Raw genomic sequence first — 26,375 nt, forward strand, 5'->3', positions numbered from 1 at the left:
GCCTCACCATATACTCAATCCATAGGATGAGTACTGGTGGCACATTGAGTTCTCGTAGCGACTTGAACATACTACTGAAGGGTATGTTGTCAAAAGCTCCAACGATATCTAAAAAGACACAGAGTGCCATCTTTTTTGTTAGTTTACGCTCTATACAGATCACGAATTCATGAACCGCAGTCTCGTTTAATTCATTAGTTAGTAGATGGAATTAATAATTTTATAATTTACATAAAAATGAATTAAATGATCCTAATTATGATATAATAAAATTATTAATTTTTATGTAAATTATAAATTCCATCTACTAACTAATGAATTAATTTTATTCAAACAATTTTCACTACATAAATATATGCAAATAATAGGGGGGGGGGAAATAAGTTCAATCCAGCGACTGACACCCTTTCTAACTCAACAATAAACAACAACATATGCAAATAATAAATAAAATATTTATAAATACTCAAGTTTTATTTTTAGCTGCAATATTTTAAGTCTAAAAAATTCTTATTTTTTACTTTACTAGAATATCTTGTTCTTTACTTTTCCAGGTTGAATTTCTTGTCCTTTACTTTTCCAGGTTTAATAAAATCTTAAGAATATTACTTTTCATGCGCGCATTTTTCCATATAATAAATGCATGTATGTCTGCCTAAAACTTTTTAAAGAGGCGACTGATTTTCACAAGATCAGTATAGTTTTGAAGCTCGACCCTTCAGACGACAAATCTACAGGGAGGAGTCGCTTTTTTCACTAATATTTTCAAAAGTCATCCCCTCTTTTCGATTGTCTAGCCTTAATTTAAACCTATGTCACTTCCGGTTTGACAGTGGTCATAACAGCAAAGGCATCACATTTTTTCCCGTGTTTTTTTTTTTTTTACCCGGTGGTCACCACTTATCAAGGCCCGGAAGCCACTCAGGGATAAGGGTTATTGCAAGTACAGTACGTTAGTGTGGAGATTTGATGAGGTGTTTACTTAAGGGGGGGGGGGCGGTTCATTAGGAATTTAACGTTTTCTTTTCCTCCGCGGTACGGGTTCGAGCCTGCCATCCTACAACCACTTTTTTTTTTTTGGTCAATGCACACTTCCAAATACCCGGGTAATGCCGGGCACCCATGCTAGTTTAAAAGTTGTCTTGTCTGTGTGTAAAACTCAGAAACTTAACATTCTGATTAAGTATGAACATAAGTTGGTTATGACAGAATAAATTCATTCAGTTCAGATCAAATTATTGTATAAGGGTGGAGGGAGCTTAAAAAAAAAAAAAAAAAAAAAAAAAAAAAAAATTACATTTTTACTGGTAAGTAAGGGTGGCTGATAACTTTTTCATTTTGAAACAGTTGCAAGAGTTTGCATAGTCAGAGGAAGAGTGTTCATAAATATGCTAAAAAATGTGCTTTTAAAATTTCTTCACTATGTTTCTGAGGAAATGTCTAGCTTGATATATGTTGTATATATTTTGGGCAGAATATTTGGCAATGGCAACAATTTCTATAGAAATTTTCAATTGCAAATTATTTAGGAAATTATGTAGTGTATGGCACTGATTCAAAGGAAATAACTCGTCTAAGATTTTTCTTAGAGAAGAGAAATTGGGACGCTAAAGCCATTTTTTTTATATAAACTATTACATGGAAAGAAAAAAGTCGTCACGGTTTTATTGAATATTTCCAAGTTCTGTTCAAGAAGAAAAAAAAAATTAATCAACAAGAATTACTTCCCTTGCATCAGTACTGTACATTACATGAGCGCCTGAAGAATAGATACTACACTTTGATCTTGACCCGAATTGTTAACGGATTATTATATCTGTCATCAATTTATCAGTCAATATCTACTTAAGATGAAAATATTAATCCAGTTGAATGATTTTGTAAAATGGATCAAACAGAAAACATTTCATAAAACATCCATGTACAAGATTTTAAATAAGTCTGATTATTAATTGAATAAGAGAAATATTTTTGTGGGTGGCTCTCGTGTTGTTCAGTTCAACTAGTTTTAAATAATGTTTTTTTTCAATATGAATCTATTTAAAACTGTTAAAGCTTATTGAAGGCGGGGGGGGGGGATCCGTCCTAGCAAGCTTAGATTAGACAAAATTAAACAGGAAAAAGGGTGTATCACATGTCATCAAGGATGCTCTAAGGGATTTGGAAAATGAATTCGACTGGAAATTTAAAGATGTTACCTAAACCCCTCCCAATCGCTATGCCGACTTTATTTGAGATTCAAATAAGGTACTGAAGTGTCCACTTAACCATCAGATTTAGTTTTATTAATTTCAAATGAATGGTCAAGTTTCATTTTTGTTTGCGCTCAACACAGAATAAGAAATCTCAGCTTTGAGAGTTCAACTAGAGAACTACTGAACGATCAAATTATCACAGCAAAGGATATGAAACAATGTATGTTTTTTTTTTTTTAATGATTTCAACCACACTTAGTTGCAAACAACTAACCCAACAAGCATTTGTGTGGCACATGTATAAACTTTTAATCAAATTCAATGAAAGAAAAAAAAAAATCTTTTCATTTTTTTTTTTAAAAGTACAATAAAATGTAAATAAAATACAACAGTTTCAAATCAAGAAACATAAATTATAACCAAAATAAAAGTTTTTTTTAATTTTTTTTTTTTTTTTTTAAGTAAAAAAGAAAAAAAAAACAATTGTTCAAAATGATCACATTTATTGTTGATCAAAACTGAAACTTAGGACTTTTTTTAAGGCTGAGACAAGATTTTCTTTTTGCAGTTTCATATAATAATCGAATAGGTTAAACTTTTTAAGACTTTCCAATGAAAATTCATCGAAAAATAACACAAACATTAAATTTAAGTGATCAAAACTTGACGTTAGTTTTTAGTAATTGTTATATTACAGATAATTATTTTTCATTGTGAAAAAAATGTTATTCAACTAAAAAGCTACAATCATGCTTTTCTGTGAGATTTAAAGTTGATTGTGGCTTTTAATAAATTCAGTTCTTAAACGTTGATTATTTTTTATTAGTTTCACCAAACTGATAAATAATTTTCATTAATCAATTTTGCTAAATTAATCAAATATCATTTATAAAAAATATGCTTTGTTTTTTTCTGTTTTATTATGACAACATGAACAATTAAGTTCTGTTATAATTTTGTTCAAGAAACGATTATACATAAAACAATTCCCAATCTTTGCAGTCTTCAATTTTTTTTTTCCACATAATTAATATTTCATTGCGTAAACTGTATAATGACTAATCATTTTCTAATTGTGTAAACTGTATAATCAACAATTATTTTCCAAGTTTTCTTGACAGCACACGGTTTAGGGATGCATAAGCATGTCATGTAATTAGCTTACACACCAATCAAAAGAAGTATATCTGACTAGATCAATCAATTTTAATACTGCTTGCCAGAGACATTTTTGATTCTGATTGGTGATACCATGAAATTGCAGTAGTGTTAAAGCTAAGTATATTTTATTATTGATATAGCGTTATCCTATAGAATATTAAGCATATTGCTTTCAAAAACGTGCTGTCAATTTGATTCTGTTCTGATTTTGAGACTTCTTATGAGAGAGAATGCAGCAGATATGAAGAGAGTATGGAAATATAGATCTTCTGGTAACTGGCAGTTTGAAGCTTTTGCAATTTTAATACTGTGTGCTGGGTCATAATTGGTTGTTACTGCTAGAATAGCCTTGTGCCAGACATTAAGCTTTGTACATCCACGTGTATAATTATGTAGATCGATGTTTATCACTTTTCACATCCATTTTAGTGAGATCGTCTGATCGCTAAAGATACAAGTAAATGGAAATTAAATGGTGCGAAGGAAAAAAAAAAAAATATTTTATCCATTTTGAAATGAATTTTTCCAACATTGGTTAAATCAATGTGATGACAAAATTCAATTTTAAAAATCTATTTGTTGCGTTAATTTTTATTTTCAGACATCTGTTTTTCTTTTAAATAAAGACACATTCATTTTATTTAAATGTTTATGATAATTAGCTTTATGGAAGAGAATTTCTTATTAAAGCTTACATGCATTATTGAAAGAAAAATATTAGTAAATGAAGAAAGCATCCATGGAATTTCCACAGGTCCCACTAGCAGAAATGAATAGAAATTGTGGATAGAAATTTAACGAATCAAAAACAAATGTATTTTATAGTATTTTAAGAATTGACAATATTAAAAAGAAAGGAATTCGATGATATCCCTGAGATGATGTAATTGTTATTTGTGTCTTTTGGACGGTTGTCGTCATCTTCGTTGTTGTCAGATGTGGACAAACAGTGTAAATTCTAGGTTGACCTTATAAATGCAGGCACATATATTCATATACAAGTAAGCTTCGGCCAGAATCAGAAAGAGTTGAACTCATTTGTCTGCCATCCTTGCTTATCATTTAAAGGCATTAAATTCATAGGGAACTTGTGCATTTAAATTCATAGGAATTCATGCGTGAATTAATATTTTTCAATATGTAAACAATATAAACACTTACAAGTGTGAACTTACATATGTGAAAACTTAAAAGTTGCAGATAGAAAACAGAAGACGATTGGGAAGTTGTTGCTAATATATTTGGCGCTTATTCAGTTTTATCCCAATTTGCCAAGTCAAACAAAAGACTACACAAAAATTTACAAATTATCTAGTATTTTTGTTTTTATAAAATCAAAATTTGATTGGAACATGATTTCTAACCGGTATTATGATGCCTGCATTTGATTTATGTCTGTTGACCATAATGTAAGCAGAAAAATGGTGGTAGAGAAATTTTGCTATTAAAATGTGTTTTTCTGTGTTTAAGAAACTTAAATTTGCATAATTCTCAGTGCTGTTTTTTTTTTTTTTTTTTTTTTTTTTTTTTTTTAAATCAGACAAAAATTTTGTGCCATTTTATTTATTTTCTGGTTTTTTTTTAATGTTGGGGTGAAACTGGATAAGCACCAATATGTAGGTGTGTATGAAACTTACTACTGTTTTAGAGATTAGATTTTCCATATTTCCCATCCCGTTCTACCCAAGAATCAAAATAAAGAATTTTATCAAAAATTTGTAATAAATTTAGAAAAACAAAATTGCTAAAATATATATTTTTTTTAATTTTTATAAAATAAATTTTTAAAAACTCAAATTCCTCCCTCCCTTCAAAATTTTTTTTTTCACTGTCCCAATTTGTTTTTATATTTTTCTAATATTGAAAAAGCCAATTTGTGTGAGAATCAGACGTTGCAAAATTATCTATAATCACCGATATGTATATACAGTAACTTATGCCATTCTCACTCGGCGGACACATACCACTCGCCAGACACATCCATACACTAATAAAGAGGAGCAGCCAACAGAAGTTAAAGTAGTAGCAGAAGACGATGGACAACTATAACCCTCCTCGACCACTCGTGTCCTTCATCACATAAAGACGGTAGTTCTTGTTCATCTGTTCAAGGAAGATGAAAGTTAGAACTGTATGCGGTCCGAGACGAGCATAATATGGTGTGAATCCTTTCCATAAACTGAAGAAGCCTTCACCGCGGATCACTTTTATGAGAACATCCTGTAGAAAGAAAAAAAAAAAAGTAATGAAAATAAAGTATATTTAAGAATATTGCATTCATGTTTGTTTTACAAATGCTTTAATGAAATGTGCTTTGACTAACTCACAACAATGCGTCTCCTCAACATAAATACTCGACAAATAGCAAAACCCCACCCCTTCACTGTAGAGATCCATAGATGTCAGGAAGCCTTATACTCTGGAAGTTCCTTTCCTTGAATGCAAGACTTTGGAATTCCCTCTATGTTTCCTGCTTCCCTAACTGAACGAACATGCAGAAATTTAAATGTAATGTGAACAGACATCTTGCGTCTCAACTCTCTACACAGTATCCCTGTAGACATGGACTCAAATAGTAGCCCCTTACGTCCAAGTGGCAATATGCTTTGTTTGGGGTGAATAAGAGTAAATATATATATATATCTATATATCTATAAAAGTGAACGTGTCTGTCTGTCTGTGTACATTTCCCTACATAATAACTCTGTCAATTTTTAGTCTATAGACTCGAAATTTGAAATACCGGGTACTGAGATTTGTGAAAATCGATGTGACGGTGTCAGCCAGAAATTTGGCTGTTAAGGGGTCAAATTTCAACGATTTGACCTTTAAGAACTCTACCAAACTCCTCCGACAATTTTGGGTCTAGACACTTGAAATTTTAGATATAGGTTCCTTGAACCTGGATCTAACTTAATAAAGTGATTTGAGCCCGAAACTATAAATTTTAAGGGGTCATAATAGGGGTCAAATTTTAAAAAAAAATTGACATCTGCGGTCTATACCAAATTACTCACACAATTTCTGGTCTAAACATTTGAAATTTTACATAAAGTGTATTCAGAGATAGGGCAAGCTTTTTTATCAGTTTGGGGTCGAAAATTTTTAGTTACCAATATATAAATGTATGTATGTATGTCTGTTTGCATGTTTGCCTTAAACTTTCAATAGAGGCGACGGATTTTTTCAAGATCAGTATCGTTTTAAAGTTCGATATTTCATACGACAAATATCGAAAAATTGTCTAAAAACATTAATATCTTCCCCTTCAACTAGGCACTTTTCTACAGGGGGGGGTCACTTTTTTCGCCGATATTTTTGAAAGTTATATCTCCTTTATATTATCTAGCCTTAATTATTAAAAATGTCGCTTCCAGTTTGGCGGTGGTCGTAACAGCATAAACGTTAGGTTTTACTCCGTTCTTTTCCTCCTTTGCGGTACGGGTTCGAGCCTGCCTTCCTACTACCACTTTTTTTTTGCTCAGCATACATATCCAAACACCCGGGCAACGCCGGGCGCCCATGCTAGTATATATATATATATATATATATATATATATTTGAAAAAAAAAAATTTTTTTTTTAAAAGGACATAAAAAGGTAAAAAAATAAGGAAAGATTTTTGTTACATTCTTTGTGCAAAATAATGAAAATTGTGTGCCATGGCAACTTGAGCAACCTGACATATGAAAGCATAAAAACAAAAAAAAAAAGATGACAATTTAATCTTATATTTTATTCATTTAATAATGGAGCTCCTTTTTTGACTTAAAAATATTGTCAATTGTATCAACTGCCTCTTGTTAAATCACATTTATTAAAATCCATGTGATAAGTGGTAACTTTATTTTCATAACTAATATCTATAAAATTAAGATTGCAGTTGAAATAGATATTTGATATAGGATAGCAACAAAGTACAGAAATGTATATTGGAACCCTATGCTAGTAGGTTGTGATTGAGTTAGCTAGTGTGAATTTTGGTGAGTGTCACATTAGTACATATCAGGAAAACCTGGTGACAAATGAAAATGTACCTAGCAACTGGTGACATAATGGAAGCAGAGGCCAAAGGTGAACTTTCTAGACAAAACAGGTAGGTAGGTAGGTAGGGGGGGGGAGAGAGAGAGAGAGAGAGAGAGAGAGAGAGAGAGATTCTAATTGATCTCTTTCGGAAAGTGGTACAAGACAATCCAAGAATGTTATGATCTGAGTTAATGTTAGAGAGTCCTACTCATCTGCATCTCTCAATTCCCTGGTTAGAAAAATAAATTAATTCTATCTAGGTAGTCTCTCCCACAATTAGTAAACTTTCTCTAAATAAAATCTTTAAAAACTCAGCGAGTCTCCATTGTGTTTCATGCACAAGTAGTTTTATTCACCCAATTCAACAGAAAAAAAACTGTCAACAACCATGAAAGAATCACAGCTCACACATGGAAAGGGTACTTGTGTAAAATTTGAACCTGATGTAATTGACCATCTGCTCGGAGCATGACGTCATGCGCTCAAGTTTGACTAATCTGATGTAAGAGGCCAATCAATGCATGGCAAAGGAGCAGACAATCTTTAGGGAAAAAATTTTTTTTTAAATAACGGGACTGGCCAGGAGTTATCTTTTCGAGTTTATGTGGAGACAGAAATTCGGTAATGATTCTTTTGTCTCCATCTTAAACCATATATCGGAAAGCTATCCACTTGAGTTGGCGAAGGTTCTTTTACATACTCTGTCTCTTCTCATGCCACTTTAACATCGTCTGATGCAATCGTAGAAAACTAATTCTAAGAGAATATCTCAGCTGTGTTAATTAAAAAAAAATAAAATAAAACAGTTACCAGCCATATCCTACATGGAAAAAAAAAAAAAAAAAAAAAAAAAAAAAATTGTTCATGAAAAGAAAGAAAAAAGTTACAAAATTAAAGATAAATATGCAAAAAAAGAAAAATAAATACATGAAAAACAAAAATAGTGCTATTTTAAAATCTTTAAAATAATATAAAAAAAAGTTGTTTTTTTTTTTTTAATTAGTTTTGTTCAATTTTACTTAACCAAAAAAAATAAAAATAAATACAGTACTTGTTTAGTTTAAAATATTACAAAAAAATTATATGGTACATACTCGTTATAGAATAAAGTTTTCATTATATATATATATATATATATATATATATATATATATATATATATTACAAAAAAAAAAAAAAAAATCGCTTAATTTGATCAATTTTTTTTTTTTTTTTTTTTTTTTTTTTTACAGATAAAAATCAAATATTAATGCGATTGATCATGTTGCGTCCATCTTGCATATTTCACGGGTGAAAAGTAAAGGGCACCTGGGGGAAATAACTCCAATTGCCACTTAAAATTTGTCAAAATTTGATGAGATTATTTTGAAACATGGGCAGAAAAAACACCTAGATATTTTAGTTTTTTTCACTTATTTTACAAAGTTTTTCTGTCCTTTTTTTAATCCCTTTTTCATTTTGTCGTTTGTTAATCACTGCTTCAGATCAACCGCGCATACATGTATTAAGACATTAGTCTATTGGTTTCTTGCTCAGTCGCAAGCGAGAACGCACATATGCAGAGTATGTGTTTATGAAAACGAGCGTGTGATCTCTTATCTACAGAGTGGAATGATAAAATTGTCGAGAAGACAATATAATTCCATTTCCGTTTGATGAAAACTAATTTTCTTATTTTGTTGCAGACGATCTATTAGTTGGGTTAGGGTTACATACAAATCCCAAGAGCAATAAGAGCCTTCTATCAAGTGTGAAAGTAACACAATGTTCAATGAGTGAGATGGTCTTTAGGGCCACATCATATCTTTGAAGTTGGCTTAAAAATCAACACCAAAGTGTACCTGAATGTGTTGAAGAGTGTAGTGATCCCCTGATGCAATCAGGTGGCTGCTGGCAGACCCTGGGTGTGGCAGCAGTACTCTGCACCGGCCCACAAGTCCAAAGAGATCCAGGCTTGGCTTCAGAAAGAGTGTTATGGTTTTGTACCGTTCTCTTACTGCCTCAAATTCTTCTTGCGACCTGAACATGCTGGACTACTTCGCTCCCACATCAAAGCCAGCCTGATCGCCACCATTCACCGAGCTCCCTCCAGTGCTTGTGGAAAAGGCATGCTCCCAGTTATTGATGCAGTGATAGGAGCTGAAGATGGTCACATGGAATAGATGTCAGATGTCAAGTTACCTGAATTGATTTTTTCAATAAGATTTTTAAAATAAACCTGTAGTGTTGTTTTCTTTAGGGTGACAACTTTATTGTTTCACCCTGTATATATATCATATATATAAAACAACAGTGTGTGTGGGTCTGTGTACAGAACAGTCTCTACCAAACTCCTGTTAATGTTTGGTCTACAGACTTGAAACCTGATATATAGAGGATTCAGACCTGTGGAACAAATTCAATTTGTTTTGTAGCCAGAAAAATAGCTGCTAAGATGTCAAAATTGAAAAATTGGTATTTAGCAGGCATAAGTCAACTTAATTTGTATCATTTACACATTTATATGTTTAACCGGGTTAATTTTGAAAGTTTTGATATCTAAGTTTTCTTAGAAAACTAAATGTTTTGGTTTTGATTCTAGCTGATGGTATGCAAATAATATATATATATTTTTAAATGTTTGAAATCACTACTATCTATTGAGTACAATTGAATAATTTTTTTTTATGCAATGCAGCCATTTTTTTTTTACAATTTGTTATTTTTAAATTATTGAGCTAGATTGGATGAAATTCCTCCTACGGTCTGAAAAGAGAAAAACTCAATAACATCCATTCTCAAAAGAAAGGAGATGTGGCCCCAAACTACCACAAAATAACTAACAGCAATTGAGAACTGGCTCTATAATACTAAATATAAAATGTGTATAAATTATTTGGAATCTTCAAACTACTGTTCTCATCTTGAGTGTTATTTTAACGTTTTGATCGATGTAACCTCCAACGTTCTTCAGGTATATTTTATCGAACTCTGGAATATTTCTGCTGAACTTGGGAATTTGGACGGAATTTTGAACGGAACGCTTTATTTACTTCACGGAGATAGCATGCCCTCATTCCATCAGAGGTCCTAAATAATTTGCAATTGTATTTTTATTATTTACTCACACTATGAATTGAACCATCAATCTTCAGGAGAAGATCATTTTTTACAATTCATTTTTCTCTAACCATTGTGCTATGGTTCAACAAAAAGATTCTGGAGTTCGATGAGAAGAAGGTCGACTGTTGCAAGAACAATAGTCTGAAGATTCTAAATAATACAAATAACCAATCCTCATCTCCAAATTCAGACATGTAATGCATACATTTAATTGTATTTTATGACCAGGCGGCCTACTAGTTTAACATAAAATGTTACAAATATTTACATTAACACTTTATCATAAAATTGAGCATTTATGTCACTTTTTTTATGCAACGCAGCCGTTTTTTTTTTTTTTACAATTTGTTATTTCTAAATTATTGAGCTAGATTGGATGAAATTCCTCCTACGGTCTGAAAAAAGAAAACGTCAATAACATCCATTCTCAAAAGAAAGGAGATGTGACCCCAAACAACCATGGAATAACAGCCATTCCTGCTATATGCTATATATAATTGAACTGAATCTAACCAAAAATTGAGAAAGAGCTTAGATTAAAAAAAAAAAAAAAAGAAAAGGCTTTCACAAAAATCCAAAACAATTTTGTGCAAATCTTAACCTGATGGATTATGGAAAGAAACAAAAAGAAAATCTAAAAGCGTCTTGTTGTTCAGAAATATTTTCATCGCTATTGAATCAAAAGCCTTAGAGAAATTCATGATGTATAGAATTCCAGAGGAGACTGCCGATGCAATGATTTTGTACAGCAGTGCAATATCTTAATTTCTTTAGGATGTTTATAATCTGTCATTTGTCTCAACATCCTCCATATGTCAATCAACAAGTCGGGGGGGAGGGCTTCATATTAGTACCTGCAAAATGTGGAAAGTATATTATATACCAACGCAAATTATGCTGATAACCTTGCGATTTTGGTTGATACAACTAAACAAGCTGAAGTTCTACCACATTGTCTTGAAGTAACAAATTACATGAGTTTTATAACAAACAAAATAGAGTACATTCTCCTGAACCAACATGGAAATAGCTTTTCCCCAAGTTGTATTTGTCACAAAAAGGTATCTTTGCTAGTTATGTTGCAAAGCAAAATTCAACAGAGAATGAACTAAAAGTAGGAATCAGGAGCTACACCTCACAAGAGAACAACTCTATGGATACCTTCCCCGAAACTCTGCTTGAAAGAAAGCAGTCTTCACTGTAGGAAATACCATCTCTGACCATGAACACTCATTCAGTAAGGCGGCTTACTGGAGAGCTAATGATGAAATGAAATAGTGATATTCTTTTGTGGATGCCAATACAGGAATGTGGCTCAATGGAGAGACTGCACAGAACCTACATCAAGCAACTAACAGAAAGTTACAATGCACATATGAAGTCCTCCTCGGTGTGATGGAGAATAGAGCCAGTCAGAAGAATCCATGACACTACCACGACTAGGTTAATTTTTAATAAAACTTTAATTTGTTAAATTCTAATATGTAAGAGTTGAAAACACAAATACAAAAATTGGTCACAATTGTAATAATTTAGATATTGTATTAAAACAGATTTAAAAGTAAAATTAAAACAAGAATACCAAGAAAATATTTGAGGAAAAAGGAAAAAGAAATTCTAATATTTTTTGTCTAATTTCTTGTAAAAAATGTAAAACATTAAAAATCAGAAACAAAGACTTTTTGGTTTACTTACAGCTGCACCCTTGTATTCAGGAACGCCATTGATGACTTTCATGTTTTGAATCCTGAAGAGGAAAAAATATCAATGTTAAGAGAAATTTAAAGAAAAAAAAATGAAAGATTTCACAGATTTTTTTTTATTTTATTTTTATTTATTTTATTGTTTTTACACGATTTATTCTCAAACTTGCATTATTCAAATTTAATATACAAAAATTATTTGAATCAATTATCGCAGTTTAAAGTACAGAATTCCACCTATATTCATATAAAATATTTTACTGTAAATTGAGATTATTAAAACAATTGTAGAAAAGGAGAAAAATGTGAGCAATGTTCTTGTAAAATTTCGGACTTCGATATAAAACAGTTCCAACAGCAAAAACGTATTTGACCGTTAATGGACATAAATGCAATGTTGGCTTACAGAATGCTTAAAAACGTAAAAGTTTATACATGTGTCTGCAGATGATGATGATGATGATGATAGAGAAAAAAAAAAACTCCGATGTTTTATAAATCGGTTTTAGGTTTTTTTTTTTTTTTTTTAATTTTTTTTTTTTTTTTTTATTACATTTTCACCCCATACAAGGCACATTGACACTTTGGTGTAGGGGGCTACTAACAGGGGCAACAACTACTGGGGTACTATGTAGGGATTTGGGCAGCAAGATGTTAGTTCACGTTTCACTTGAACTTCTGCACGTCAGTACAGTTGGGGAAGCAGGGACCTGGAATGGAATTCCAAAGTCTAGCGGTTCTGGGGAAGAAACTACTGGAGTAGAAAGATCTTTTACATCTAGGCATCTCTACAGTGTGGGGGTGGGATTTTGCAGCCTGTCGGGTCTGTCGAGGGTGTTCATGTCATGGGGGCACAAGTGCTTGCAGTTCGTCAGAGCATTCACCATTATAATACTTGTAGAACAGGCAGAGGGATGCAACGTTTCGTCGACGGGACAGAGGCTGAAGCTTAGATGCCAGTTCAGGGCCTATCAGGTTTGCGACTCTCTTTTGAACCTTGTCAAGGAGCGAGAGACTAGTAGCCGATGCACCAGCCCAAATATGACAGCAATACTCCATACATGGGCGAATGGTTGCCTTATAGAGGAACAAGATACTTTCGGGTGTTAGTAGTTTTCTAGTACGGTAGAGAGAGCCTTCCTTCCTTGCAGCGGCCCTGGCAATGCCCTCGATGTAATTGTTCCAACTCCTATTTCCTGTGAACGTTAGGCCAAGGAGCTTGAAAGACGTACTCTCAGATAAAGAGTCGTTGGCCATTGCTATAGGCAGTAGAGAAGGTTTCTTGTAATTATTGAATGAAACTAGTTTAGTCTTGGCAGCATTGAACGTGACCTTCCATTTTTTTCCCCATACCACTACAGATTGGAGGTCATCCTCTAATGTTTCTGCCATTTCTTTAGATATGTGTTTATTCGTCTTCCTGTCTTGTCTGTTTTAGAGTGTGGTGTCATCAGTATATATACCCATCTCAGAGGAAATTTTGTCGGGGAGGTCATTTATGAATATCAGGAACAGTAGAGGTCCAAGGATAGACCCCTGGGGCACTCCCGCATTTATATCATATTGTTCAGATGTACGACCGTCGAGGACAACCTGGATTTTTCTCTTATCTAAGAAGGATTTAATTATGTTAAGTATTCTACCAGTGATACCGTATGATCTGATTTTACTGAGGAGACCCTCATGCCATACCCTGTCAAAAGCCTTAGATATATCTAGAGCTACCGCTCTGCCTTCCCCCGCTTTGTCCAGTGAATGGTATATACGTTCAGAGATTACAGTTAGGATGTCTGCTGTGGAATAGGCTTGTCTAAATCCATATTGTTTGTCAGTCAGAAGCTTAGCATCTGTAAGGTGATGGACTAGAGCATGGTTAATTAAGGTCTCAAATATTTTGGCAAAAAGTGGGAGGAGGCTAATGGGGCGATAATTTAATGGGTCAGTTCTTTCGCCAGAATTCTTGAATACTGGTACCACAGAAGCAGTTTTTCAATAATGGGGCTTGCTATAGAATTTCCGCATGGGAACATGCGCTTTGATTGCAGTTTTGAACCATTCAGTGGTCTCGTTTGCACACTGTTCAGCAGGAAGAGAAAAAATATTTCCCCATGGGGCATCTCTGATAAGATCTCTGATGGCTTCCCAGTCAGCCTTTTTATAATATCTCGTTGTTTTGAGCACTGGCTTTTCAGTTTTGGCTCTAGAGTTTAGGGAGATTTCAACCATTATCACTGCATGATCAGTGTTCCCAAGTGGGCTGTCGGCATTCGTTATACAATCATCAGGAACTGTGGTCAAAAACAGATCTAAAAGTGGTGCGTGTTGTTCTTCCTGGTCAGGGAAAAAGAAAAGGTTTTGTCGAACGCATTTATTGATCGTACTGTATCCGTTTACTTGCCTTCCCACAAGGGTAAAATAAGATACAAGGTTAGTGGCATGCTGGCATATTCCTCGAGACATTTTATTTTTTGCATTAATTCCCCTGTTTTCTGGACAGTGATAGATGATTTGGTGTCCCCGACAAAACATCTTCCAACAGATATTTTAACTGAAGAAATTTATCACATTCTTAGACAATCATTATTAGTTGTAATTTGTATTATTATAAAGAAATTTGGCATAAGAATGATACTTTTCTGTAAAAAAATATGTTTACTTTTATGAATGTTTCACATAAAGAAAATTAACATTTACAAGAAATAAATATTATTAAATAAAAGTAAGAATTGTTCACATTGTTCCATTTATTTTCATATAAAATGTTAATAAATAATATAATAATACAGAATATCTGTTGAAAGATGTTTTGCCGGGAGTGCCAAATAATCTATTACTGTTTAGTGCCAAATAATCTATTACTGTTTAGAAAACAGGAGAGGTAATGCAACATTGAATGTCTCGGAGAATATGTTGGATTGTCAGGTCAGTTTTTGATATGAAGAACCTACAGCTCCCCAAAAAGGGGCACTTAATTGGACAAAAAATAAAAATTGTCTTAATCTAGTTAGTATCAGAACAGATACTACACTTTACTCCTAACCAAAAGCTTAACACATTGGACTAGGAAATCTCAGACTACAAATTCTTTGTAGGAAAAAAATATTCTTAGACTAAGATGTGATCAAAAATATTTTTTTAGAGCTTGTTTAGGATACATTTTCATAAATAATGAAAAAAAAAAAAAAAAAAAAAAAAAAAAGGTTCATTTTATACTTTTTTTTTCAAAATGGCATTAGATTACATTTGATTTTTGTAAACAAAGAGATTCAGATAAGGACTACTTAAGAAAACTACATTCAACCACTAATAAAATAAAAAACGTAAAACTTGTTATTGTCCTTATGACTTTTGAACTGGTTTCTTCATCCTGGCTTTTTATCATCACAGCATCTTCAGCTGATTTACTTTAATCAGGTGCCTTATGCTGTGTTTGTGTTACCTAAAGATAGTGAAAGAGCAAAACAGCCTGATTTGATAACAACCACGATGAGGAAACCAGCCTAAAAATTCTAAAAAAATAAATAAATTTTTAAAGATACAAACAAACATTAGTGCAAATTATGCTGAAACTTATCTCAACCTGCAATTTTGGAGATTTTTATCCATGTACGTCTTAATTCCTCATGATCGCTTCATATTTAAGTTGTTCAGTGTTTTTCATATTTACTATGTTCACTTACTGATTTTCACATATTAGTTTGGAATGTCTTGCCTTCATCGTATCTTGTGTCAAACTTGAGGACAGTCATAGAATTTTGAAGCAAACCATTCATTTAAGCTGGGAGCACACTGGTAGCGTTCCACTGTCCAGACTTTTAATTTAACTACATTTTCATTTATTCATGCAAAACACACAAATATAAAAAGCAAATAGTTTTAGGAGTTAATTTCCTTATATTTTTTCATAAAGGAGAAAAATGAAATAAAAATATTAAAATTTTTTAGATTTTATGAAAATCAAACATTTCTTTCTGTTAATAACAGGAGCCAACATGAATTTACATAAAAAAAAGGATTGCTAACCTTGTTTTTGCAATGTCGACTGGCATCGATGCAGCTGTTGTGACTAATCCACTAATCATACTTGCACCAAAATGGCACATAATGTTGTCAGAGAAATAAGCTGAAAAAAGCAGAGGAGGAAAAAGTAATTTTAGGATGTAATCAGGTATTTGCCCGGTCATAAAATACGCTTAAATATATTTTAATTTGTCCAGATTTTGTATATTATTAGAAAGTCGTGATTTCAAAGAAAAAAAAAAGTATTTGGATACCATCAGCTAGAATTGAAACCGAAAACAAAATTTTAGTATTCAAAGCTGGCGATGTTACCACTGTACCAATGTGATGAATTGATTTAAAATAAACTAAAATGAATGTACAAAATGTATAATGATTTTTTTTTTTCAAATTTTAACTCCTTTTGGACCCCCTTAAAGATTATTTTAACTGGCTAACGGTTCATAAAAAATCCAATCATTTGATGCCGCTAGTGCCACTCTGCAACTTTTAGTTTCGGAAGAGATAGAGTTTGAAAATATGGAGACACAAACAGTGAGTTTTATAAATTAGATTAGATCACAAATTAGATTCATGCCTTTTCAGGACAAAATTTGAACACGATTCTATAATTGAGAGTAAGGTAGCTTCATTTTTGTCACAACTTTTGTTATTTTTAATCCTTCAAAAAAAAAAAACAAAAAAAACTCCATATTGACTTATTTTCTCTTGTATACACACACGCACGCACACACTTGTATACATATTGTAAATGAATTTGAAATATTTTTATTCATCACAATTATATTAGCATCAAAACGGTCTATTGTTATTTCAATCAATAATAGACTAAAATATTTTGACATTTTCTATTAATACTATCAGTCACAGCCCTTTGTAATCTAATTTTCATAATTATTTTTAAAACAGCGCATTAATCTACAAATTTTTCAAAGTTTGTTAAAAGTATGGAATTATTTGGGTACAAAATATAAAATCTTTTAACTACATGACCCCTAAGCAGCATCAAAAGTGTTCCCAAGATCCAAATATCATATATATATATATATATATATATATATATATACACACACACACTGTATACTTTGAAGTGTGTACCAAATATTCAGAAAGGAGTTTGGTAGACACACACTCAGACAAGGTTACTTTATATATAAAAATATGTCAATATGCTAAAATGTTTTTAGTATAAATTCTATGCAATTAAGCACAATTTAGAAACTGTATAAAAAAAAATTTAGCATAATCGTTAAATGAAACTATAAAAAATGAATGAATTAATGAATGATTGTTTTTCAAAGGAATATCCAAATTAATTAACTTACATGAAGTCACTCCATGGCAGTATATTAAAAGGTTTGTTTTAATAATTTTTAAATAGAAAAAGTAGGCTTTTAATATCAATGTCAGAGCAAAAAAAAAAGAAAAAAGCTTTATAGTTGTATATGGATTGACTTTTTTGTCAGTCATTTAAAAATATTCTAAATCTAAAACAGAATTTTAAATTTTGCATGAAGAATGATTGGTATGTTATAGAAAGAGGAAAGTTACATTCTAATAATACTAGTCTAATACTAGTTTGCAATTTTCTATGAAGAAGCACTTATTCTAAACTATCGGTCAAAATTCCATTACGTGTCAGCAGCTATTAGTAGGAGCTGGACCAAAAGTCTTTCATTGGGAATTGCTATTTTCACTAATGTCATGAGAAATGTTCCAAAAGTAATGCCTCCTTTTTTTTCTGCTGAAATGGATCAGAGGAATTGCAAATTGCATTGTTATGATAACTAAACTTATGTATTCATGACCTAAAAGAATTATTTCTCTGTCGCAAATACTGATGGTGCAAAACTAAGAAAGCAACCAGTCATGGACATGCATCAGAAGCAGAGATGTGTTACTGAATTCCTTGATGCAGGAAAAATTGAAATGATCAACATTCACCAGCGCCTGATGCAGCTGATGTCAGCATAGTTAGGAGATGGATTTTAGAGTGGTGACAAAGTTGCGACTCACAAAACGTGCTCTGGACTTTTCCAACTGAAGCATTGTTCACCGCTGGAAAAAATTCATTGAGAATGGTGGTGACTGTAAAAACTACATTCTGGAGCATAAAAGGTTGCTAGTTTTAATGGTACTACTTCTGATTTCATAAGTCCTCAATGTTTTATGTTAAAAAAAGGCAGCCTTACTTTTGGAATGGCTCATATTTAGCCACCACTCTCCACCTTATGTATGATTGTGCCAAACTATTTTGGCCATTGAAAAGAAAACATTGCTCTCATAATCATCATTGATTAGTTTGGAATCAGAGTCAAATTTACTGTCAGAATCAGAATAGACAAAGAAAAGAGTAAAATCAGTATAAGGAAAAAAGATTTTATTTAAAAATAAATTTCAGAGAAATTCTGATTAATAGTTTGTGGAGAGAAATGGATGGAAAAAAATTCAACTACTTACGAGTAGATAATAAAAATTGCTTGGCTTGAGAGTAGGATGCAAGTTGGGCAGCATTGACTACCATTGCTCGTGCCACAGTTGGGAGGCAACCCTGTCAGGGAGAGAGTGAAGGAGAAAGTAGAAAAAGATTAGGTTTTCATATTCTGAAATCAAACATTTCATGATGTATTTTTCAAATATCATTGAAGTTTTATACCCACAGGTATAATGAAAACACAAATAAAAAACATTATAGGATAAGATATATTTAACGCGAGTTTATATTAGGATAAGATATATTTAACACGAGTTTATATTAGGATAAGATATATTTAACACGAGTTTATATTAGGATAAGATATATTTAACACGAGTTTATATTAGGATAAGATATATTTAACACGAGTTTATATTAGGATAAGATATATTTAACACGAGTTTATATTAGGATAAGATATATTTAACACGAGTTTATATTAGGATAAGATATATTTAACACGAGTTTATATTAGGATAAGATATATTTAACACGAGTTTATATTAGGATAAGATATATTTAACACGAGTTTATATTAGGATAAGATATATTTAACACGAGTTTATATTAGGATAAGATATATTTAACACGAGTTTATATTAGGGTAAGATATATTTAACACGAGTTTATATTAGGATAAGATATATTTAACACGAGTTTATATTAGGTTGGTGCAAAAATAAGGTCTTTTTTGACGTTCAACTTTATGTCAAAAAACATTTTTACACCAAATTTTAATTTTTTTATCTCACTTTATAAACAAAATATTTGTACTTAATTTTTAACACAATTATAGGCTTATCAATAAAAAAAATTGTTGTTGTAGGATATTCACCTTAGGTGGGCTGAACCAGTTTCCTCCACAAGAGAAAGTGTCAAGGAAATATAAATTCACAGACTGTGCCTGATCACCTGTAATGTTTGGTGCATTTTTGATCAGCCTGATTTGGTAGCACCAGATGCCATAACAAGTATCACCACTCTGAGCCAAAGTGGACCTGAGAGCAACGATAACTAAAGGAAAACACCACATTCCCCACAGCCCCAAATAGAAACCTCATGACTGGATGTCTTTTAAAGCCATAGTTTTCCAGTAGAATTAAAAAAAATGATTTACCCTCCATAAGGTGACGATGCCTTCCTCCTTCGAAATTCTAAAAAGAGCATTGAACACATTGGTATAACCTCTTTGCTGATCAGGTGGAAGGCTGCAACAAAAGAAAATCAAAACAGGTTGTTTTAGATTATTCGATAACAAACTCATGAAAAAAAATCTGAATATAAGAATTGCAATGAAATGTAAATTTCTAATTAGGATTAACTCAATTTATGTTTCTGGATTTTTGAGATGAGGATTAAGAATTTGGATTATTTGGGCTATTGTTCTCATTTTAACAAGGTTAGGATGATGTAACCTCCAACCTTCAGGTGAACCTTGTCACAATGCTGGACAACAATCATCTAAGCAGACACAGTATAAAATTTAACACAATATGGGAACCTATATATATACATATATATATATATATATATATATATATATATATAAAAACTCCTGTGTGTCATGAGTAAGTTATTAGAATCCATATTAAATTAAGTAGTCAACCACCTCAACAGAAACAACCTTAGTGGCATGCAATATGGTTTCCGCTCTGCAAGATCTACAGCAGATGTGCTAACAGTTATATCTCATCGGATAAGTGAATCTCTTGACAAAGGCTTCCTTTCCAGGGCAATTGCTCTTAACATATCGAAGGCCTTCGATAAGGTATGGCATAAGGGCCTACTTCACAAGATTTCCAGCTACGGTATCACTGGAAATGTTTTCTCAATCATTAAAACATTTCTCTCTGATAGGTTCATAAGAGTAGTGGTTGGTGGGCAGAAATCAGAGGCCCACAATATTAATGCTGGAGTCCCTCTACATCAATGATCTCCCAAAATGCATACTTAAATCATTCGTTGACATCTATGCTGATGACACGACCATCTATGGCAACACATCAAAGGCCGTAAATGACAAAGTTCTCTCTAATTCTCTCTCCTCTGATCTTGAGCGCATGGTACAGTGGGGGAAGAGGTGGCTGGTCACTTTTAATGCATCCAAAACCAAGCTTCTATCTTTACATCATCAACACTCTGATCCCAATCTGGCATCAACTGAAATGGATGACTCTCGTCTTGGGGAGGCTCCATGTTTTGACAAGCTTCTGGGTGTGACCTTTACTCCTGATCTGAAATGGAACACGTACATCAGGTCTGTTGCAAAGAATTCTGGGAAAATGGTGGGATCCTTCTACCACTCCAGAAGATATTTCACTATTGATGCAATTCTCTATCTGTATAAAAGCCAAGTACGTCCAAGGATGGAGTACTGCTGCCACATCTGGGCAGGAGCTGCTAAAAACAGCTTATCCTGCCTTGACAAGGACAAAATAGACTGTGGTTTAGTGGGGGATGCCCTTTTCTCTCCCCTGCAACCTCTCTCCCACAGAAGAGACGTTGCGAGCCTGTCTTTGTTTTATCGTTATTTCCATGGTAGGTGCTCGTCTGAGCTCCAATCTCTCGTCCCCCCATGCCAATCTTTCATGAGAAACACCTATCTGGCTGAAACTACTGTCAATAATTTTCCCCACTCTGTATCTGTGCCTAAATCCAAACGTAGATTCCATGAGCAAAGCTTCTTTCTTAGAACTGCACGCCAGTGGAACTCTCTGCCGTTTGCCTGTTTCCCACCTGACTACAACTTGGATGTCTTTAAGTCCAACGTAAACAAACTCCTGACAAAGCACCCCCATAAGTAAGACACTATCAAATCTCCAACACTAATGATTACTACAATACTATCTCATTGATTACTGTACACTCAATAACCTTGATAAGTGGTGACCCCCATGTAAAAAAAAAATAAAAATATATATAATCCTGGTCAAAATCATACGACCACTTAAGAAAGTAAGCGTTTATGCATATTATAAAATTTTTAATCAAACAAATGGTTGAAACCATTGCCAAAAGGGAAAATATGATGGAAAAAAATGAAATCTGTTTCATTCAAAACCTTAACCCTGATCTAATAATTATTTTTTAAAAAACAAACATTTTCACCTGGTCAAAATGATAAGACCACTTTAATAAAATCGGCTAGTTTTGAAAAAATGAATACGAAAAGCTTTCTATGTTACTAAAAGCAACCTGTTGTTTTTTTTTTTTACAAGGTGGTCACCACTTATCAAGGCCCGGAAGCCACTCAGGGATAAGGGTTATTGTAAGTACAGTATGTTAGTGTGGATATTTAAAGTTAGTGGATAAAAAACATCTTACTAAATTATAAATGGCAAAAGGGAAACCATTATCAGAGTTTGAGAGAGGAAGGATCTTTGAGCTTAATAGGGATGGACTCTCCCATAGATTCATTGCAAATGAAGTGAATTGTAGCAAAACGGTCATCACAAATTTAAGAAATCCAGATCAATATGGGCACAAAAAGAGTCCAGCTCGACCAAAAAAAATAATCCCATCACTGGATCGCTGTATCAGAAGAAGTTAAAAAAACTCCAGTATGAACTCAAGTCGATTGAAAAGTCAAACAGCAGCAGAACGTAGTCCTAAAACCATCAGAAGGCATCTGAAAATGAAGGGTTTCAATCATTTAAAGCGACTGCAGAAACCACATCTTGAACAGCACAAAACTAACCGATTTAAATATACCGCCAAATACACGACTTGGGATGAAGAGAAATGGGAAAATGTAATTTTCTCCGATGAGAAAAAGTTTAATCTAGATGGTCCAGATGGATTTCAACACTATTGGCATGATAAAAATTTGCCCAAAGAGACTTTTTCAACTCGGCATAGTGGAGGACGGTCTTTAATGATCTGGAGTGTTTTCTTGTCAGCTGGGACCCTAAAGTTGCAAGTAGTGAAAGGCCAGCAAACATCATTGAAGTAGATTTCAATGCTTGAAAATACTTCTATCAGGACTGAAGGTCCATGTCTGTATGGAAGAAATTGGATTTTCCAGCAAAACAACGCTGCGATACACACTTCGACAAGCATGAGAATACTTTTCTTCAAATAATATAAAATTGTTAGATTATCCAGCATGTTCTCCGGACCTCAATCCCATTGAAAATATTTGGGGATGGATGGCAAAAGAAATGTTCAAGGATGGAACCCAGTAGGATTCGATAAAGGAACTTTCTAATTCAGTTTTCAGTACATGGGATAAAATTCCTTCGCAACTGATAAAAAAAACTTAGTCGCAAACATGCTGAAGAGAACTTTTGAAGTAATTCGTAATAATGGAGGCTATACTAAATACTGAGACCCTTTTTAGTAATTTATAATTGCCTTTTGTTAGATAGATTATCAGTGGTCTTATCATTTTGACCAGGTGAAAATGTTTGTTTTTTAAAAATATGTATTAGATCAGGATTAAGTTTTCGAATGAAGCAGATTTCATTTTTTTTTCCATCATATTTTCCCTTTTGGCAATGGTTTCAATCATTTGTTTGATTAAAAATTCGATAATATGCGTAAACGCTTACTTTCTTAAGTGATCTTATGATTTTGACCAGGACTGTAGATATATATAGATATAGATATAGATATATATATATATATGATGATGATTGCAACGTCTTGTCAGACGAGTGCCACTCCCTCAGACATTTAAAATCCATGAGCCCAAATACCTGAGGGAGTATCTATAAAAAGATGATGTTACAGAGTCTTAGCTTTGTACGACAGCTAAGTCTCTCTCTCGGTTCAAAATGTTGAGATCCAGCAACAAGCAAGAGCAAGATAGCCAGCAACAAATTAAACTGCAGACCAGCTTAATGTGGGTACTGGTCTTCCGCTTTATGGTTTTTTAAATCAGAGATTTGCTTCTCCTAGAAAGGTTGCCTTCACCATGGCTTACGGGAGCCCTCTCCACCCCAATAGACATATACACACACACAAATATACACGGTGCTAGTTGGCCGTTGACCCAGAAAAAGAGTACATTCGCCCTTTGGAAGGTCTTGTTTTTAATCCTTCAGGGAGACTAGCCGCCCTCCTCACCAAACAAGTCTGGTGGAGGAACCAGTTTAGTCGCCGGTGACCCAACCATGAGGCAGGTAGTACTGGGTTATATGGTACCAGTAGCATATGACATGACTATACATACATACACACCGATGGCTTATCTAAACTTCTAAAAATACAAAATATAAATATTACACTCTGATTTGGAAAATATTTTCCTTATAATAGAGCACTCCGCTAGAATTCTTTTCCGACAAAAATATAAGTGTATATATGTGTGTGTGTGTGTATATATATATATATATATATATAGTAGTAAATTAGCTGTTAGCTACTTACTACCTAGCTATACTTATGTATTGAGCACTGTTGAAGTAAATACTGAAAATTTATGCATAATACTATATCTTCGTATATTAATTTATGCGATTAAATGATATATATATATATATATATATATATATATGACTATCAGCTAGAAAAAGGTTAATTCTTGACAAAACTTTAACATATGATGCTTTAAATGACATAAAAATCAACCCAAAACAATAAAAAAAAAATTTCTCAACAAAATTGAATCAAAAGTTGCAACAACTGAGAGTTAGATTATATAAATAAATTCTTACCGTCCATCTGAAGTCATTCGAATAAGAGAAATTTCAGCTGGGGTTCCAACAAAAGCACCAATTCCTCCGGCTGTCATTCCAATTGCTGCTTTGGTCAAGAAATTTGGGGGTTTGCCATCACTTAAGTAGAAAAAATACTTATATTAAAAAAACAACATTTTATTCATTTGTTTTAATTTTGCTTCTTATTAGTCAAAAAATTGATTGCAATGTTATTCTCTATAATCAGTCAGATAGCATGAGGGTCTGGAATCAGTTTCTTACTAACTAGTTCTCGGGATCATCCACAATTACATCAGCTAGATGTCATGTTACTCCTTTGCAAATGAATGGACTCCAAAATCACATTTGTTTCCCAGTTTTCATGGTGTAAAAAATATATATTAACCAATTTATTTCTATCGCTCTTTAAAGAAAAAAACTAAACAGAATCCACCATATTTTATTGGTATCAAAAGTTCTATGTACCATGAAGTATTATTTTGAATAATCTACAGAATTTTTAGTCTTTGGAGGTTAAACTTTCAACTACATGTCTATGAATATTTAAAATGTATCGTTTGCGTTTCATAGAATAAAGTGATTATATTTGAGTAAACAGATTTTAATCATACAGGTAAGAATATATTCTATACCAAAAATAATAAGCAATAAATCAGTGGTTTACTATTGTAAGACTCATTTATATAAGCAATGAGGGCCCAGATTGCCAATTTGTGGAAATAGAGACAATGGCAAGTCCTCAGGTAGTGGTTGAGGGCTTTTTTTGAGGTAAAATGAGGAATCGAATACAAAAAATTTTAAATATTTCAAAAATGTCAAATTTGGGGGTGGTTAGATCTTTAATCTGTAGATTATTACCTCAGTGAATGAATATTGTATTAATGGGATTCTGTAACATGTCAGCCAATCAAAATCTGGAGCAGAGAAATACTATTTGCTGAACTATTTACACCAGATAAAATAACTCAAGAGAAGTCATGTCCTATCAACCTAAGAGATATCGTCTATATGATCTGTCTCACCTGCTGACAAAGTTGGGAAGTGCTATCTTAGTGCCACAAACTTGCTGATTCACTGAACGAACTGAACTTTCTTCTTTCTCATATTTTCTATTAATCCTAACCATGAGGTTAATCAATATAGAACAATTTATTTTTTGGTTATGTTTTGGTACTTGTAGTTTAATCAAGACATTAAAAAATGATAATATTAAAAAAAAAAAAATGTTATTGTACGTATCCGTTTTGAACTGAAGATCTCCAAAAAAAAAATTTCACTTAATTTGATCGAGTAGTTTTTGGTTTTTTTTACAAGCGGAAAACACGTTTTTATGACAGCACGTTGAAGGCAGACATCTTGGATTTTTAAAAATTTTTGTTTGGATTTTAGAAACGCCATGGGAGATAACTCCATGTAAAGCGCCGACACTCCTTCCCCATCTTTAATACTAGCTTTTCTTCCTAAAAATTGAACTTGTTCAGTATCATAACAAATTGTTTTTTTTGCTGTAAAACAAAAACTACTTGATGAAATTAAGTGAAATTTTTTCCAGAGATCTTCAGTTCAAAACGGATACATACAATATAACCTTTTTTCGATAATTTCATTCTTTAATGCCTTGACTAAACTGTACAAGTACCTATGTTTTTTATGGTTGTTGGGTTGGCATATGTTCATAAACATTTTTAAAACCAAATTTAACAATGAAAAAAAATTGCAACATTAGAATGACATGTTCTTTGATCCTCACAATTTATTTGTAGTTCACTTCAGCAACAGAACCAGCTGGTCAACTTTTCTTTTAAAAACACTGAATAAAATTGTTTTAACCCTAAACTAAATTTTGGATATAGTAAACAGAATTTTATTTAAACTTTAAAATAAATTTAGGATTGAGGCAGTCATTCTGGGATATTTATATTGTTATACCTATTGATAAATCGATTTAGAAATGAAATTAAAAAATATTTTCCAACTCAAAAGTTGGCAGTTTTACTAAAAAATATGTAATAAGTTTAAAAACGTTTTTGAA

At 32.6% G+C, this 26,375-nt stretch overlaps 1 protein-coding gene across 1 annotated transcript in view; it reads right to left on the bottom strand.

Annotated features, from left to right (window-relative positions):
- Positions 1-4,790: 4,790 nt before the first annotated feature.
- Positions 4,791-26,375, bottom strand: part of LOC145289802 (mitochondrial 2-oxoglutarate/malate carrier protein-like) — a 60,506-nt gene continuing 38,921 nt past the window's right edge. Inside the window, exons 5-10 of the mRNA XM_080136438.1 lie at positions 24,341-24,460; positions 19,801-19,891; positions 18,668-18,758; positions 16,211-16,310; positions 12,180-12,231; positions 4,791-5,576 (exon numbers count right to left, since the gene is read on the bottom strand). Of these exons, the coding sequence (XP_079992564.1) occupies positions 5,400-5,576; positions 12,180-12,231; positions 16,211-16,310; positions 18,668-18,758; positions 19,801-19,891; positions 24,341-24,460 (631 nt within the window). The 3' untranslated portion in view covers positions 4,791-5,399. The remainder of the gene's footprint in view (positions 5,577-12,179; positions 12,232-16,210; positions 16,311-18,667; positions 18,759-19,800; positions 19,892-24,340; positions 24,461-26,375) is intronic.

This window comes from Euprymna scolopes, chromosome 2, assembly GCF_053919585.1.
Source record: "Euprymna scolopes isolate OS-2025 chromosome 2, ASM5391958v1, whole genome shotgun sequence".
Lineage (NCBI taxonomy): Eukaryota > Metazoa > Mollusca > Cephalopoda > Sepiida > Sepiolidae > Euprymna > Euprymna scolopes.